The sequence below is a fragment of the Prunus avium genome, chromosome 1 (genome assembly GCF_965620075.1).
Source record: "Prunus avium chromosome 1, drPruAviu1.hap1.1, whole genome shotgun sequence".
NCBI classification, from domain to species: Eukaryota; Viridiplantae; Streptophyta; class Magnoliopsida; order Rosales; family Rosaceae; genus Prunus; species Prunus avium.
Window position 1 is genome coordinate 36776224 of NC_142284.1, and position 14628 is coordinate 36790851.

Consider the following 14628-nt stretch of genomic DNA (forward strand, 5'->3'; position numbering starts at 1 on the left):
ATTGAGGAAGGGATACGAAGTCGGGAAATCTACTTGAAAAGGTAATTATCACTAGATCAAGTTGTAATTTTTTTCTTAAATAATATAATACATGGTGTTGAGCATCATTTTTCCATAATTAATCCAAAAAAATTGAGTATCACGTTTTCCTTAATTAATCCAAAAAATTGGCGTCATTGGGAGGCATTAGTACTGTGCTCAGATTATCCTTTGAATTAGATTATATTATATTTTTAGGAAGTTAGCGATTTAGAAATTAGAATTGGGTATGTAATGTTGGCTTTTACATGTGCTTGAAATCATTACGATTGTTAGGTTGCCAGTTTTGACTTCCTAAGAGCACTTCCACCCATTTGCCATGGCAAAGGGTAAGGGCTGTTACTATTCATGTGAATAGTGGCAACTATTGCAAAAGGCTTCTTATGTTTCTATCCATTGCCATGGCAACCCAAGGACAACTACTATTCACATGAGATACGATGAGAGGAATTTGTATAGAGTTTTGGGAAGTGAAGAATATGGCTAGATATTTATTTATTTTTTAAAATTTGAAAATTTAGGTTTTTTTTTTTTTTTGTTGTTGTTGTTGACGTCAGCAGCCCTCGGGCACGAGCTTAGGCTCATTTTGCCTTTGGACTTGCCCGGTTTGCTGAGACCCACTTCTTCCCCGAACTGCTGAAGCCCGCTGAAAGCGCGACATGGGGCTTGGGCCCCCTCCTACCCAAGCCAAACTGCAACAATGGAAGTGCTCTAAGATCATAAGAAATAAGAAATATTTGATATATCTTTTTAGGAAGTTAGCCATTTAAATTAGAATTTGTGTATGTAATTTTGGTCTTTATATGTGCTTGAAATTGTTAAGATTGCAACGTTGTCAGTTTTGGCTTCGTAAAATTTTAAGAAGTCTAAAGTATTTGATGCGTTTGTTCTAATATTATAATATAAAATTATTGCATTTTATTAGAAATTACGTGGATGGAAAATTTTGATTGGTTTTTTTTTTTCTTCCAAGATAGCCGATAAAGGTTGAATTTTTGGAAATCATGTGACTTTGTAACATAATTGACCTCAATGACCAAAGGTTTGGGCCGCAATTTAACTATAAATAAATAACAATAGAACGTATTTAAAAGGGCATTTACGTAACTTAAAACTACCCAAGCCCAAGGTAATTTTGCTTGCACAGTCGGAAATAGGGTTGTCGCGGTAGCTACAGAAATAGTCGATTCCCAGTTTTCTCAGTAGCAACGAGAGAGAGAGAGAGAGAGAGAGAGAGAAAACGTCCAGAGAAGAGAGAGAAAGGCCATTACAAATTCTGTGATCGCCAAAGGGGCTTCAATGCCTCGTCGCTGCGCAGATTAGTCTCCACGAGCAGATACCTATAGATACAAATTTTCAGAGTCGATGGCTCTCACTGCGGGCAAGCTCACCATTCTGGTCGGTGCAGGTCCGTACAATCCTTCCACTTCTATTCGCTCCTTTAATTTCTATAAAACTCAAACCTCATAGTAATCTATTATGGCATCTTCTCCAAATCCCTCACAATTTTGTCCCCAAATTGGCGTTTGATTTTTAATTCTTATTTCGGGCATAGTACTGGTGGAGAAAAGTTAGGGTTTCGGACAAACCGTAGATCCTAATATATGGAAACACTAAATGGATGCGAAATTATTGTCAGGAGAAAATACCTTCTGTTGGTTTCTGCATTGATTTAAAATGTGCACTATTTGGTGTTTCTTAACTAGTTTAAGTTCTGCTTCAACTGTCCAAGCCTGTTTTTTATCATATGGTTCAAGTGAGTGAATCTGATTGTATGCTTCTCAACTTGAAACGAAGGTCATTAAAAATTGGGTGGAAAGTGGTTGCTCTTGTGTTAGTCACTTGCTTTCGTTCTCAGTTTTCATGTCTCCCTTTGTCACCTGTACAGCCCCATCTGCTTAGTAGCTTCTGACCTCATATAAAGGGTTCTTATCAATCTGCGTTGGTCGCCTATCTGTTAGTTTATCATGGTCTGTGCACCTACATATTGCAATTGTGGGTTGGCTATAAAATTATTAATTTCTATTGTGTTAATGAAAGAACATGTTTTCATAATCAATCCGTTTATCCTATTCGTTTTTAGGCATTCTTGGTTCAGTTCTTGCAAAAGAAGGACGCGTATCTGATCTTGTCTCTGGTGCATTCAAGGTAGTTCCTCATGTTATTTGTTTTATCTTCTATATGTGTAAAATTACACTTCAAATTTGCTGTTTTAACGTATGTATGTGTGGCATCCAAAGTTACATACTGATCTTGCTGCCAGTTGGTGATGTTGTATCGTAGGAATGGGTATTTTATATTAATTAGGAAATGAGGGTAAAGGTTCAATGTCCTGGATGGCTTTTGAGACGGCATTCTGCGATCTTATACAATATGCATATTTAGCTGGCCTTGGATGTATTCTTTAAAGTATATTTTAGAAAATATATTTTCAGTGACTGCTATTGTTTTGTTTGTGTTTTTAAACATGTTATTGTCCTTCAGGGTTTTGTTTAAATTCTATAAATTCTAATGCGTATCAGTACGACTATAAGATTTTGCTAATTTTTGGCCTTTTACCACAGATGGCCTGGAAGCAAATTATTCGAAATGATCAGACTCCATCGGTTAAGAAACCACACAACGACTCTTTGATGGCCCAGGTTTCATATTGTCTTATAGAGTTTTATTACTCATAATTGCATTTAAAGTGGTTGGGTATTATAATAGGGGTGCTTGGAGAAGCACATCGAGTCATCATGATTCAATTGTTCTAAGCCAGCATCTGTGTGGATTCTTATTGGAGCTTCATATTCCCGAGGATGGATAATGTGATTACGTAATTAAATTTTACAGATGAACAACCTACGGCAGGAGCTGCAAATAATGGCATCAAGTCGACCTGTTACAATTGTTACTACAAGTCGAACAGGTTTCGCCTACCTTTTCTTGCACTTTAAAGATATTTTTATGTGTATTGATTATTTATTAGTAACCGCACAAGTCAACGAAACCTTAATTCTATGCAGTGTTTGTATCTTATATTTCCATCCAATGTGAAAACATCTATGGCACAGATTTATAGAGATGAATATGGTGTTTTTAAATTAGTTCGATTTTTCATAATTTCTTGGTATGATTTGCAATAAGGTCTCTTCTTGAGTATTCTGTGACCTGTCTTTGTTTACTGCAGGTACTAGATATGGTATAATTATTGTTGTAGTGGTGGTAGGAGCTGGCTACATTTGGTGGAAGGTAAAAGGTTTTATTTTATACAAGATAATAAAATAGGCTTAAAGTACTTCTCTCTTGACAAGGTTGTCATTCTATATGTGCATCTTGTGTATGTTTTCAGGGGTGGAAGCTTCCTGATATGATGTTTGCAACAAGACGTAGCTTATCCGATGCTTGCGGTTCTGTTGGTAGTCAGCTTGAAAGTGTTTATTCATCAGTTGCGGCAAGTCTCTCTCTCTCTCTCTCTCTCTCTCTCTCTCTCTCTCTCTCTCTCTATATATATATATATATATATATATATCTGTGTTATTTCTTTTTCTTTTTTGCTTCAAACTAGGAGATGAATTGGTCTTCTGCATTAAATTTTAGATAAAACAATGCCTTTATAAACAACCCTCCTGAAGGACGTGTTTTATATCGTTCTTTATTATTCTGTGTTAAAGTTGTGACATTGTCTTGTTTTTTATGTTGTTGTTACTGTTTTTTTTTATCATGTGAGAACTTGTCTCTTGGATCCATGGTAGAATAGAGATAGGAAACTATGCACTATGTAGGTCATCATGTTGTTTCGTGATGCGTTAAGTTCTCTCGAGAGAATGAGGGGAGCTCTATCTTTTTCCTTTCCTCTTTGATGCCATTCAATTAGGGTTTCACGTGGGCTCTGTATGACAGAGCCATGAATACTCTGGTCTGAGTCAAGTATTACCTTTTCTATCTCTTTCAAATGTTGTTGTTATGAGGTACTTGATTTATTCCCAAAAGGCATTGGCTGTGGTTGAAAGGATTTGCGGTTTAGTTGAAGTCATCTATTTTCGATGTAATAAATTTTCAAACCACTGGCTTTCATATCAAAACAAGTTATTGGAGTTATTGGATGGTTGCAACCTTCCTCTACATGTTTGGATTTTGAGGTCGGAGTCCCCATGTGGGCACTTGTGGTTGGCTGGTATTTTATCTTACATTTTTTTAATTCAGAAAAATACGAAAAATGGGAAGAAACTGCCCCTTTTTTCTCCTTTACTAAATATTTATAAAATTTACAAAACCTTTTGGTCGTTGCTTCTGATTGATCAATAAATCTCTGCACTTTTCTCAAGGAAATTTTCTGAACCTGGTGTGCTTGTCTTCCTCGTGGATTGATTTTTTATTTTGAGAAATGAAAAATAACAACATAAGAAGATTTCTTACTTTGTAGATATTTCTTCTCATTTTCAGGCCACTAAACGGGCATTATCTTCACAAATGGATGGTGCGGAACGTTCTTTGGAGGAATCTATAGAATTTAATACTAGGACACAACAAGAGGTGGGCCACCATGTTAGATATTAAAGAGTAATTTAGTTTTTTGTATTTTTATGTTTCACGTTCATTGACAAAAAAATATTTTGAGCCATTTATAGGCTATTGAAGTACGAGAACGAGCGAATGCTGTTTGTGAGAATATTAGAGAATTTCAACATGCAGTGCAGACTCTGGTAACTCATTGTTTATATATTCATTTCTTTTCATTTCTCTCCTACTAGTATGCATGGACAGGAAATCAAATACTGATAATTTTTTTGTCTCAGGGAACAAAAATTAATGTAATAGAAGGGAATCAGGTATTATAGCATTACGCCATAAGACTTGTGGCAATTTTTACACTTGTGATTTATGAGGAATTATTTTCTCCTGCAGAATACTGTTTTAATCTGATTGTCTGGCCTTTGACATATTCTTAGGATGTGACTGCTAATGGAGTCTGGAAGTTATGCGACTATGCCCTGAACATTGAAAAGGGTAGAACTGTAGAACGTATTCAGGCATGTACAGACTATTACCTGCATACATGTCAGATGGTTTTTCATGTCTGATTCTACGGTCATCTTCTGTTACTTTCTTTTGACTATTGATCAGTTGTGCTGCTTTTTCTAACAAATTCGACCATGCCTAGCCTTAAATTTTATATTTGTAATGTTACTTCTCAGTCCAAATTTTCACATCTCTGGTTTTGTACCTTTATGTTATCAGGCATGAGTTTCAATTGATGTTATTCCTTTGGTATCTACTGACTCTAATTTCCATGGTCTTCAGGCATCACCATCCAGTTTTTCCGGGCCAGTTCGTGAACTACCACCCACCTCCCCCTCATCTTCGGTAAAAATTATCATCAGTTCCAGTAAATAGATTTACGCTAACAGTTCCAATAAAAAAAAAATTATGCATGTCAGTTTTAATTATTAAAACCAAATTATGTCCACTTCGTTCTAACAATTGTCTCCCATTTAAAAAAAAAAAATTATTATTTTTTTAATAACTAGTGTAAGGGTTTAATATGCATGTGCACAAACAAAATGGAGCGAATCCGGAAAGATTGCCTCAGTTCGGCCAAATATCTGATTCACGGGTTTTTGTAGGTGACACCACTGCAGCCCTTGAGGCCAGCACTCGAGCTACCCCCATCTTCATCCTCAAGGGTAAGTTTTATCTTTGAAGTAGAGTGTACTGTTGATCAATCTTAATAAGATAGTAAACTGATTTGGTTGAGGGTTTAAATCAAATACCTGTGGGTCTTATTGCTTTGAAGAAGTTTGATATCGTGCATATATGTTACAGACTTCTGGATATGTATCATCATGATGCCCGGATTCCAAAGGCAGAATAGCTAGATCAACAAAATATGTTTTATCTAAAGAATAATTGTATCACCATTCCCTTTCTGCTTTCTGGGCCATTACTATACTTATGGGCTATTTTTAGTGGTTGCATTGCATCCATAGACTTATTCATCTCCAGTTGTTTCAGGAGAACAGAGGCATCTTGGAAGCAGCTGAGGCGTCAAATCGCGGTGAGGTTTCTAATGGGTTTCGTGCTCTGGAGGGCACAAACAAAGCGGCTTCCAGTTCTCGGTGGTTTGGGTTTGGGTTTCCAACCTCTAATACTTCGACAATCCTAAGGACGCGAAGTGCTACAAGTGGGATGGTGCAACAGAAACGATCAACTAGTCAGCAATTATGAGGATCTCTGTATAGATCTGCCATTTAGAATGTATTTATGTGATAAATCATTTGGACGACTCTCTTGTGGGCGAAAGCCTTCAGCGGTTTAGACTGGTTAGTTTTAGAGAGCCAACCTCAAATGTAGTTGGTGCCTAGTCCCCTATTCAATTTCCATTGGACCGGGACCGGTATTGAATTTTGTAGAGCAGTTGTTTTGTCATAATATAAAATGGTTATCTAAGATGACATTTTTTTTTTGTTACATTGGGAGGAAATAAACCCCGGTGTTTCGATCCTAGGTGCCAAGCAAGGAGAAGACCCATTGTAGTATGACATAATATATGCAATAACGATTTTTAGTATTTATGTTTGTATATTATAAAATATCGCAGGTGGGAAAGGGGAAGAGAATCAGAGAAGATGTTTTGGATTCCAACTAACTCATAATATATGGTCTACGAGAGTTATTCTCACCAAAATGAAAACAAAATTTAAATGCAATTCACGGGCAAAGGCGTCATGTGTGTTTATTTAACTTCTGCTAATAATAGCGTCACCAGTGATTGAGTTACGATTTAGAAAAATTACAAAACCTTCCAATTAAGTCAGACTACGATTATATTAATTTAGTTTAGACCATGGGTCGTATCTTTTAATTCACACACAAGCTTAAAAGTTCAGGTGGTATTTATGCAAATTTCTCTTTTAAAAAATAATAAATAAAAATCGTACGGATCCTTAGGCAGCTCAGGCCCAATTCATTTGTTTTCATACACCTTTACGAGAAAGCCCAACCGGAGTCCATTTATTTCCCGCCATTTTTCTGTGTTCGGCTTCTTTGGCGCGCAAGTATAAAACGATGAACAGACGCAACTGTGGCCCACTAGACTAGAGATACTTTCTCTTCTGAGCTCGCTCATCGGACTGAGAAAAGAGAGGAGCCAAAATGGAACCCGTTCGGTCTCAGAGGAAATTGATCGTCAACGACGTCGTCTCGACCCTCCCTCTCTACCGTTCTGCTCCGGCCCTTGAAGTTCGTCTCGAAGAGTTCGAGCTTTTCGCCCTCGATCGCCTCCGAGGTAATTCCTACCTTCTCGATAACTTTTGCAAATTTCGTTTCCGAGCAAGAGTATTTTTGGTCCAAAAATTCGGGGCAGTTTTTGCTTTAATTTTTGTTTGGTTCCTCAGAAAATGTCGGAAAGGTGAACGCATTTTCTGGTGCTAAGTTAAATATATTATACCAGATCTTTCACCGTTTAGGGCTCCAAAATTAACCTAAAAGAAAGAGCTAACAAGTATGGGGCTGGGACTCAATGAGATCGTAGTGGTAGACGGTCTTGTATGTTGTATTGTATTTTCCGGATTTGTTCTTTCATAAACTTCTTAGTAAGGTAGAAAATACTGAAAGCGTAGAGTTTTGAGCATAGTTAAAATTCAATATTTTACTGTCGCTGTTGTTGGTTTGGAAGTAAATGCATGGAAAGATTTGTTATTTGCCTGCTAGAGTGTGACTGTTTGGGAGCTGAGAAATAGAAATGCTTTCTGAAATAGTAATTGATGGCAATTACTGCTTTTTATGCAGTGCTTAAAGGGATTTCTGATGCATTATCACGAGGAAGGAAACCTGAAGAAATGGACAAATTGGTAAAACCATAGTTCCAGTTGAATATCTTTCAATTTCGCTTATTACATGCTTTTTGCAAGTTAATGTTTAGGCCTTTTACAGGCAATTGATCTATGGAAGACAAATATTAGGCATCCTCAGTCTTCTGAGGTCATCAACAAGGACATAATATCACACTTTGTTCTGCGTCTAGTTTATTGCAGAACGTAAGAACTCAATGCTTTTTGTTATAAATGTTTGTGCCACCTCATTTTATCTTATTCTATTATTGTTACCTTTTAATCCATGTCTTAGGGAGGACCTGAGGAAATGGTTTCTTTCCATGGAGACGGCCCTATTTCGTTACCGGTTTAAACGGGAAAAGCAAGAAGCTCAGGTAATATGCATAGTGATTGGTCCATTTTGTTAGTCAGTTTCTGATGATGTGAATATTCTGCTTTTGGGAATTCAGAGGGCACTCATGGCAGAATTTGATCTTCCATACAAGGCAGTTAGTAGTTCAGAATTCGAGGTAATTATATGCCTCATACTTATGATATCATGAGCTCAATATATACGAATGTGTATCTGAAACTAAGACTATTTCAGCATTTTGTATCAGTCTCATACTTTTTCAAGCCTTTAATGTCTTGGTATATGTTGCAATCACTATATTATTTTATCTTTCTGTACAGAGTGTAAAAGAGAAATTGGTCCTGGTTTCACGTTCCCTCGGTCAATCTTCACCAACTGGTAGTACAGAGTATCGATTTTATTGGTTATTGTATCTGAATACTTAAGTCAGTAAATTTTGCATCACTTTTATAATTTTGGGTTTTGTTAATTCCACTCAGATGCACTGTTAAGATATCCTAATTTCTAGGTATGTTCAATGGTGTGGTGTCAGCCTATGTTGTTAGGTCTTGCATTCGGCATGTTCATTTACCTTTTTAAAAGGAATTGCAATTTGTTGCTCACGTCCCAAAAAAAAAAGTGATTATCTACATTTTCCTTTATAGTTATCTATATTCTAATTTGCTCCTTTTATTGCTTTCTTTCTTTTGCAGCTGATGACATCTTCTTCAAGGTGTGTTTATCTTTGCTTCATGCGACTCTTCAACTGTATATTCTTTACCTTATTATTTGTTTAAGACGGTTTATCTAGTTATTGGAGTATAGGTATGAGTCTCCCAACTTCTGTTTATGTGGAAGTATGGACAAAAACAATGTCTGATGTTCTTTTTGGTCCAATGTGGTCCTATGGAACAAAACTGACATACTCTGCTGGTTCTATTTATTGCATGTGTTGCTTTATGGATGAAATCAATTATTAAGAAAAGTAAATTATTGAACGCATCTAAATTCTAACTTGCTATAAGCTCTCCAGCCCTTGCTAGATTTTCCACCATGAATCTTATTTTGTAAAAAAAAAAAGGTTAAAAAGAAACATGTGAGTATGTGGGTTTGTATTCTGATGGTTGGAAATATGTTAATGCATTGTTTGCAAATTTTGGGAAGAAGGAGCTTCCTGATCTTGTAGTCTTCAAATTAATAAATCACCTTATCTCAGTAACATTTGTATTTTTCTCTTTGTTTTCCTTCTGTTTTATTTCTTATTATCCCACTCCTTCATGAAGGTACCATTTGAAGAAGTTCCAGAACTTGTAGCTGGTCGTAGAGTGTTCATCAGTAAGGGGCATGCATATATAGCTATGAGTCAGGTTAAATTTGATGTTTTCTATTAGTTCTTGCACATATCCATAAAGTGACGATTATCATTGATATCATTTTGTGTTTATTTACTCCTCTCTCTCTCTCTCTCTCTCTTTCTCTCCAAACAATAGGTGGTTTCCCTTGTTGCCACACAATTCCGCAGTCATCTGTCAAAGGCACTTATTTTGACAAACAGGTTATTGTTGGCTATTTGTAATTCAAAAAGTGTCAGTAGTTTAAAACTCATTGATTATACTTGATATTACTTGGTATTATTTCTTTCCTCTGTATTGTCTTGAAAATCTAAGAGGTTTTGGGTTTTTCTAAATATCTGAAGTTGCATTTTCTTCTTGCAGAAAATGGACTACAACTATAGCAGAACAAGAGAAGGATCGGTTGACTCCCGTGAGTATCGGATCGTGAACCTTATATGTTGAAATAGGCATATGTTTTCAAGTTAGCTTATTGACAATTTTTCCCCTTTAATTTCCATTCAGATTGTTGAAGCCCTATCCTCAAGTTACCTGGGACCTGACTATTCTCAGGTAGGTCATTACTTGTATTAACACATCTATTACCCATACGTATCAATTGTAAGTTGAAGTTGATTAGTCTATGTTGTCTGCCTTTGTAGCCAAAAGAATTTGCTCAGATTTCCTTAAAAGACATTGATGATGTAGCTAAGAGCTCCTTTCCTCTGTGCATGCGTCACCTATTTGAAAAGGTATAAAAATTGGATAAAGAGTGGCGCTTCTTTATTTTTCTGGCTTTGTTATTCACATCTGTCTATTTTATTTGCTAATTTTTCTTCTCAGGTTCTTTTGAAGTTTTTATATTTCACTGTTCTCTTGTTTCATTCATTCTATTTATTTGCAGTTGAGAGAGGATCATCATTTAAAGCATGGAGGTAGAATGCAACTAGGTCTCTTCCTCAAGGTTAGCATTTCAATGAGCCGCATCAGTCTGGTTTCTGTCCTGTTTTATGTGGGATAGATTAGCATTTCAATGAGGCGAGACACATGTGGTGGAAAACTCCTTGATAACATGTTATTCCATGATTATACATACTATTGCCATATGTGCTATTTGGTTCAATTTAACTTTTCCACGTCCTTTCCAAACACATACTTCTCAGTTTCTCTTTTTTATTCATACACATCATGCATAGTTACATAGACATCAGATACTGATCACTGACATATACCACCGCTTGGGTTGAAGTGGTGCTTTTTTAAGGTCTTGATATGTATGTTAGTGACAAGAGTGATCAAAATTATTGAAAGTCATTCACCCTTTTCGTGTATGTCCTGTAAAAAGTTGCATTACCTGTTTATAGGAAATGTAAAGATTTGCATTAGTTGAGGTTTATTTTGGAGAATTCGGATATATTATTAAATCTTCAAGTTTTGCTGCACATTCTGATGCATGAAAAGTGTCAGTTGACGTTTATAAATACCACCTTGATATGAGAAATTGCATAATTTGTCAAAAGAATCATGAATCTGTCTTTCTAGCACCTTCTTTTCCCATTGGTTATTTTTTCACGAATTTTGTTGATTAACCTCTATGTGTAGGGTGTTGGCTTGAAGCTGGATGATGCCCTTGCGTTTTGGAAAGCTGAGTTCTCACGAAAGGTGAGTGGTGTTTTTGAAGTCTTTCATCTACCAAATCTTCATCATCGTAAAGGCACAAAGTTTTCGTCTAACATTTCATGGCACATGTTATGTGCTATCAAGATAGCAATCCAGCTTATTTGTCCACATATGGTAGAAGGATGAGGTGTATTTTTATTGCAAAATGTCAGTAAGATGCTTTTCTTCCCTGGTGCTTCTGACTTGCCTTGATTCGATGCTTTGTGCTTGATCTTTGTCATAGGTTGGTGCCGAAAGGTTTGACAAAGAATATTCATATAGCATACGCCACAATTACGGAAGAGAAGGGAAAAGAACGGTAAGACATCAAACTCAGAAGCAGATACTTGGATGTACTTGTAAAGGAATACTTAATATGATGCTGTGCATTATGATCACAATCAAATATGTTTACTTTTGGACATTGCAGGATTACACACCTTATTCCTGTCAAAAAATCATCTCTTCTACTCCTGGTGTAGGAGATCATCATGGATGCCCGTATCGAAATTTCAGGTAATTACTATTATAAAAAATTTCATTATGCATCTGGATGATACTTGGCATAAAGAGATTTAACCTCTGAACTTGGCCTGTGTGACATTACTGGATGCGTTGTACTGGATAGAACTGCCACAGCTATATATATATATATATATATATATATATATATATATATATATTAGTGCCTCATGGGAATAATTCAATGGTGTTTTTAGCTAAAGTATACATTGTTGATCAACACCATCGAACAGGGAAGTTATAGTTTAGTGCCAAATGACCTCAGCATACCTTGTCAACTTCAACCGTTTTCTTTTAGTCCTCACACTTTAATCGCATCTCCTCGCCCTGGAAAACAGTACTTGCTCATCATGGCTTCTTTATTTTATTTTTTGGGAAACACTTGTTCGATAACTTGAGCAAATTATACTCATTGGCTCTTATTTTTCTGTGACAGTGAAGAGAATTTGAGAGCAGCTCTCAATAAAATGGGAGTTACTGGCCGTGCAGTTGGAGATGTCATGGACAAAGTGCGAAACAGACATTATCAGGTGAAAATTTTACTAGATGCATAAAAAATTGTTCCAGGCTCATCTTTTTTTGTTCTAACACGAAGTTAATACATATGGACTACTTGGTAATGTATGCATCAGCTGGCATGCACCTTGACGTTTGAAGCTGTTCATGGGTCATCATGCGATGCTGGGATTAACCATCCAAATCAATACTTTTCTGACAGCCAAAAGATTATGCAGTCCAAGGTAAATTATGTTTTTATTGTACTATCAAAGACCAAAAAAAATAAAAGAATAAATTTTTTCACTGAAAACTCAGCGAAATTCGGTTTTTCGGCAGTGTGCCTAATTGATGCATATAAGCATGCAGTAAAAAAGATGCTGAAGTTACGTTTTGAAAGCTTGCCTAAGGTTCCCAAAACCTTGATCTGTTTGTTTGAGGCCTTAAAAAGGCTGAAGTTGTACTATGCGCTGATCCAAATTATTCTCTTGCAGAACCAGTCTGCAGCTTGAGGAGAGCTTTTGGGCATTGTCATTCCAGACAGAGGTACCTCGCTCTAAATAGTCTACTTAAGTTAGTGCTGTTTGTGCAAGTGAAGGACACACCCAACCCAAATGCAAATAACAGAGCATCGAGCCAAAGTGGACCCAAAATTTTGATTGTTCTATCCATATCTTTCCACTCAAGTAAAGCCTTTAAAGTCGCTCTTCTGCCCTAAAGTAGGCCATGCATTATGGTTTTTCTACACATAGAAATGGCAGAGCTGGTGGCCCCACCTTTCCTTTCCCGGCATAAAGGCTGGGTTTTGCTTTACACTGAAAAATATGTAATTTAGTATTATTTAGAATCGCATCTTCATGTGAAAATTCGGACCTCTGGATAAGAATAGTGCATGGTGTGGCATATTCTCTGTTTTCGTTCGTCTGATTTTGGGTGCTCAATGAGGAAATAGCATCACCTGGATCAGATTGAACGTAATCTTGTTGACGAGAAAGGGGTTGGTTCTATTCTAGCAAGTGTTGCAAACATGGCTCCAGCACAAATTTGGTGTATAGGTTTGATTGATCAGACTGACTAATCACGAAGCACATGATAAAATATTATGTTAAATGTTCCTTTTGAGGATATAGGGTGAAATGCTATCTATGTTTTATGAAAGATTTTCGTTTATAATTTGAATATTGCTCTCGTAATTTCCAATTCGAATTATGTAATATTCTACGTCAATTTTTGTGTGTAATATTTGATGTACAAACAATAGTATAGTTCTTAGATATGACAGTGCATTTGAGTGAACAAAGTATATTGTCAATGGCTTTCATTACTTCTTATTCGTTTGCCAAGAGCAAATCTTTTATTTTTTTTAAATACAATTGATGGTTTAAATTATAAGGGGATGTATTATCATGCATCTAAAGTCCATTGACCCACCTTCAAATTGGGTAGGAGATATGAGGCCTAAAGGCTAAAAAGGCGCTCATTATTCAGCTCGACCTCTTTCCTATTAAGATTTGCCACCTTACCTTAAGAGAATAGGTCCTGTTTGTCGAGAATTATCGTTAAATCTAAAGGCAAGGTACTTCCCGCTAGGAGACGTAGAGTGAAGGGTTTCTCACATACTACTAAGGTGTCATAGGGGTTTGAACTTGAGACAATTAGTCTGTAAATCAATACCTCTTTTCATTGGATTAGACTCGTTAAACATCAATCACCACTTTATTCAAGTTATACTATATAAATGTATATATTACATTAAATTATCAACAAACTTTTAATTTAGTGGTATTTCATTTCCTATGTTAGAATAAGTCTCAAATTCGAATTTCCTACTCCCATTAATAAGAAAAAGAATAAGAAAAAGAAGGGAACCTAAACCGAAGGTGAGACTCTAACATTGCTTTTTCTTCTTTTTGGTGAGGAAGACTATAATATTGTTGGTAAAGTATCCTTAAGAAAACATATGAACATCATAATGGGCAACATGTGAACGTTGAGAAAAATAAACCTAGCGGAGTAGCGGGGGGGACCATCACCTTTTAGAGGGGAAGAAGGAGTCTCTCTCTTTAGAGAGTTGGGGTTTGCACAAGCGTGCAAAGATCTGTTTTCTATTTTACTTGTTTTAATTTGAACAAAAGGGCTTTGCCTTCCAAACCCCAAGGTTTTCAGGTCGTCAAATTTGAGCAGAGCTCCTCCTACCCTGCAAGTTTACAAGTGAGAATAATAGAAGAAGAAGAAAGAAGTACCCTTCTTTTTATGACCTAGTGGGAGTGCACAGTGGCTTTGCTTTGCTTGCTATTCGCCACCATTATTGTGTTTCCATTTCCGTATGCAAATTCATATTTTAAACTTTGAGTCATAATATGGTTCCTCTCTTTAGCTCACGTAAACTATCATTACAATTTAGTGCTCAAACTTAAACAAAACATAAAAATGA

General features: G+C 36.3%; 2 protein-coding genes across 3 annotated transcripts; both read left to right on the forward strand.

The window, feature by feature from the left end:
- The first annotated feature begins 1188 nt into the window (after positions 1–1188).
- On the forward strand, positions 1189–6492 carry LOC110769867 (bZIP transcription factor, putative (DUF1664)). 2 transcript variants are annotated; one of them, XM_021973904.2, is made up of 13 exons: positions 1189–1447; positions 2123–2187; positions 2604–2681; positions 2875–2950; positions 3212–3273; positions 3374–3475; positions 4468–4557; positions 4653–4727; positions 4821–4853; positions 4974–5054; positions 5326–5388; positions 5649–5708; positions 6028–6492. In XM_021973904.2, the coding sequence occupies exons 1-13, from the start codon at positions 1405–1407 to the stop codon at positions 6247–6249; spliced, it is 1050 nt and encodes a 349-aa protein (XP_021829596.1). In that variant the 5' UTR covers positions 1189–1404; the 3' UTR covers positions 6250–6492. The 2 variants fall into 2 exon arrangements, with proteins under 2 accessions (XP_021829596.1, XP_021829605.1); XM_021973913.2 differs by having other exon boundaries at positions 1191–1447; positions 6037–6492.
- Positions 6493–7090: 598 nt separating this feature from the next.
- EMB2813 (DNA primase, large subunit family) lies at positions 7091–13528 on the forward strand. The gene is made up of 19 exons (XM_021973216.2): positions 7091–7309; positions 7813–7874; positions 7957–8060; positions 8149–8230; positions 8306–8365; positions 8529–8586; positions 8901–8920; positions 9471–9554; positions 9678–9742; positions 9903–9951; positions 10044–10091; positions 10181–10270; positions 10423–10482; positions 11121–11180; positions 11422–11496; positions 11608–11693; positions 12136–12229; positions 12332–12439; positions 12689–13528. The coding sequence occupies exons 1-19, from the start codon at positions 7177–7179 to the stop codon at positions 12704–12706; spliced, it is 1356 nt and encodes a 451-aa protein (XP_021828908.1). The 5' UTR covers positions 7091–7176; the 3' UTR covers positions 12707–13528.
- Positions 13529–14628: the final 1100 nt, after the last annotated feature.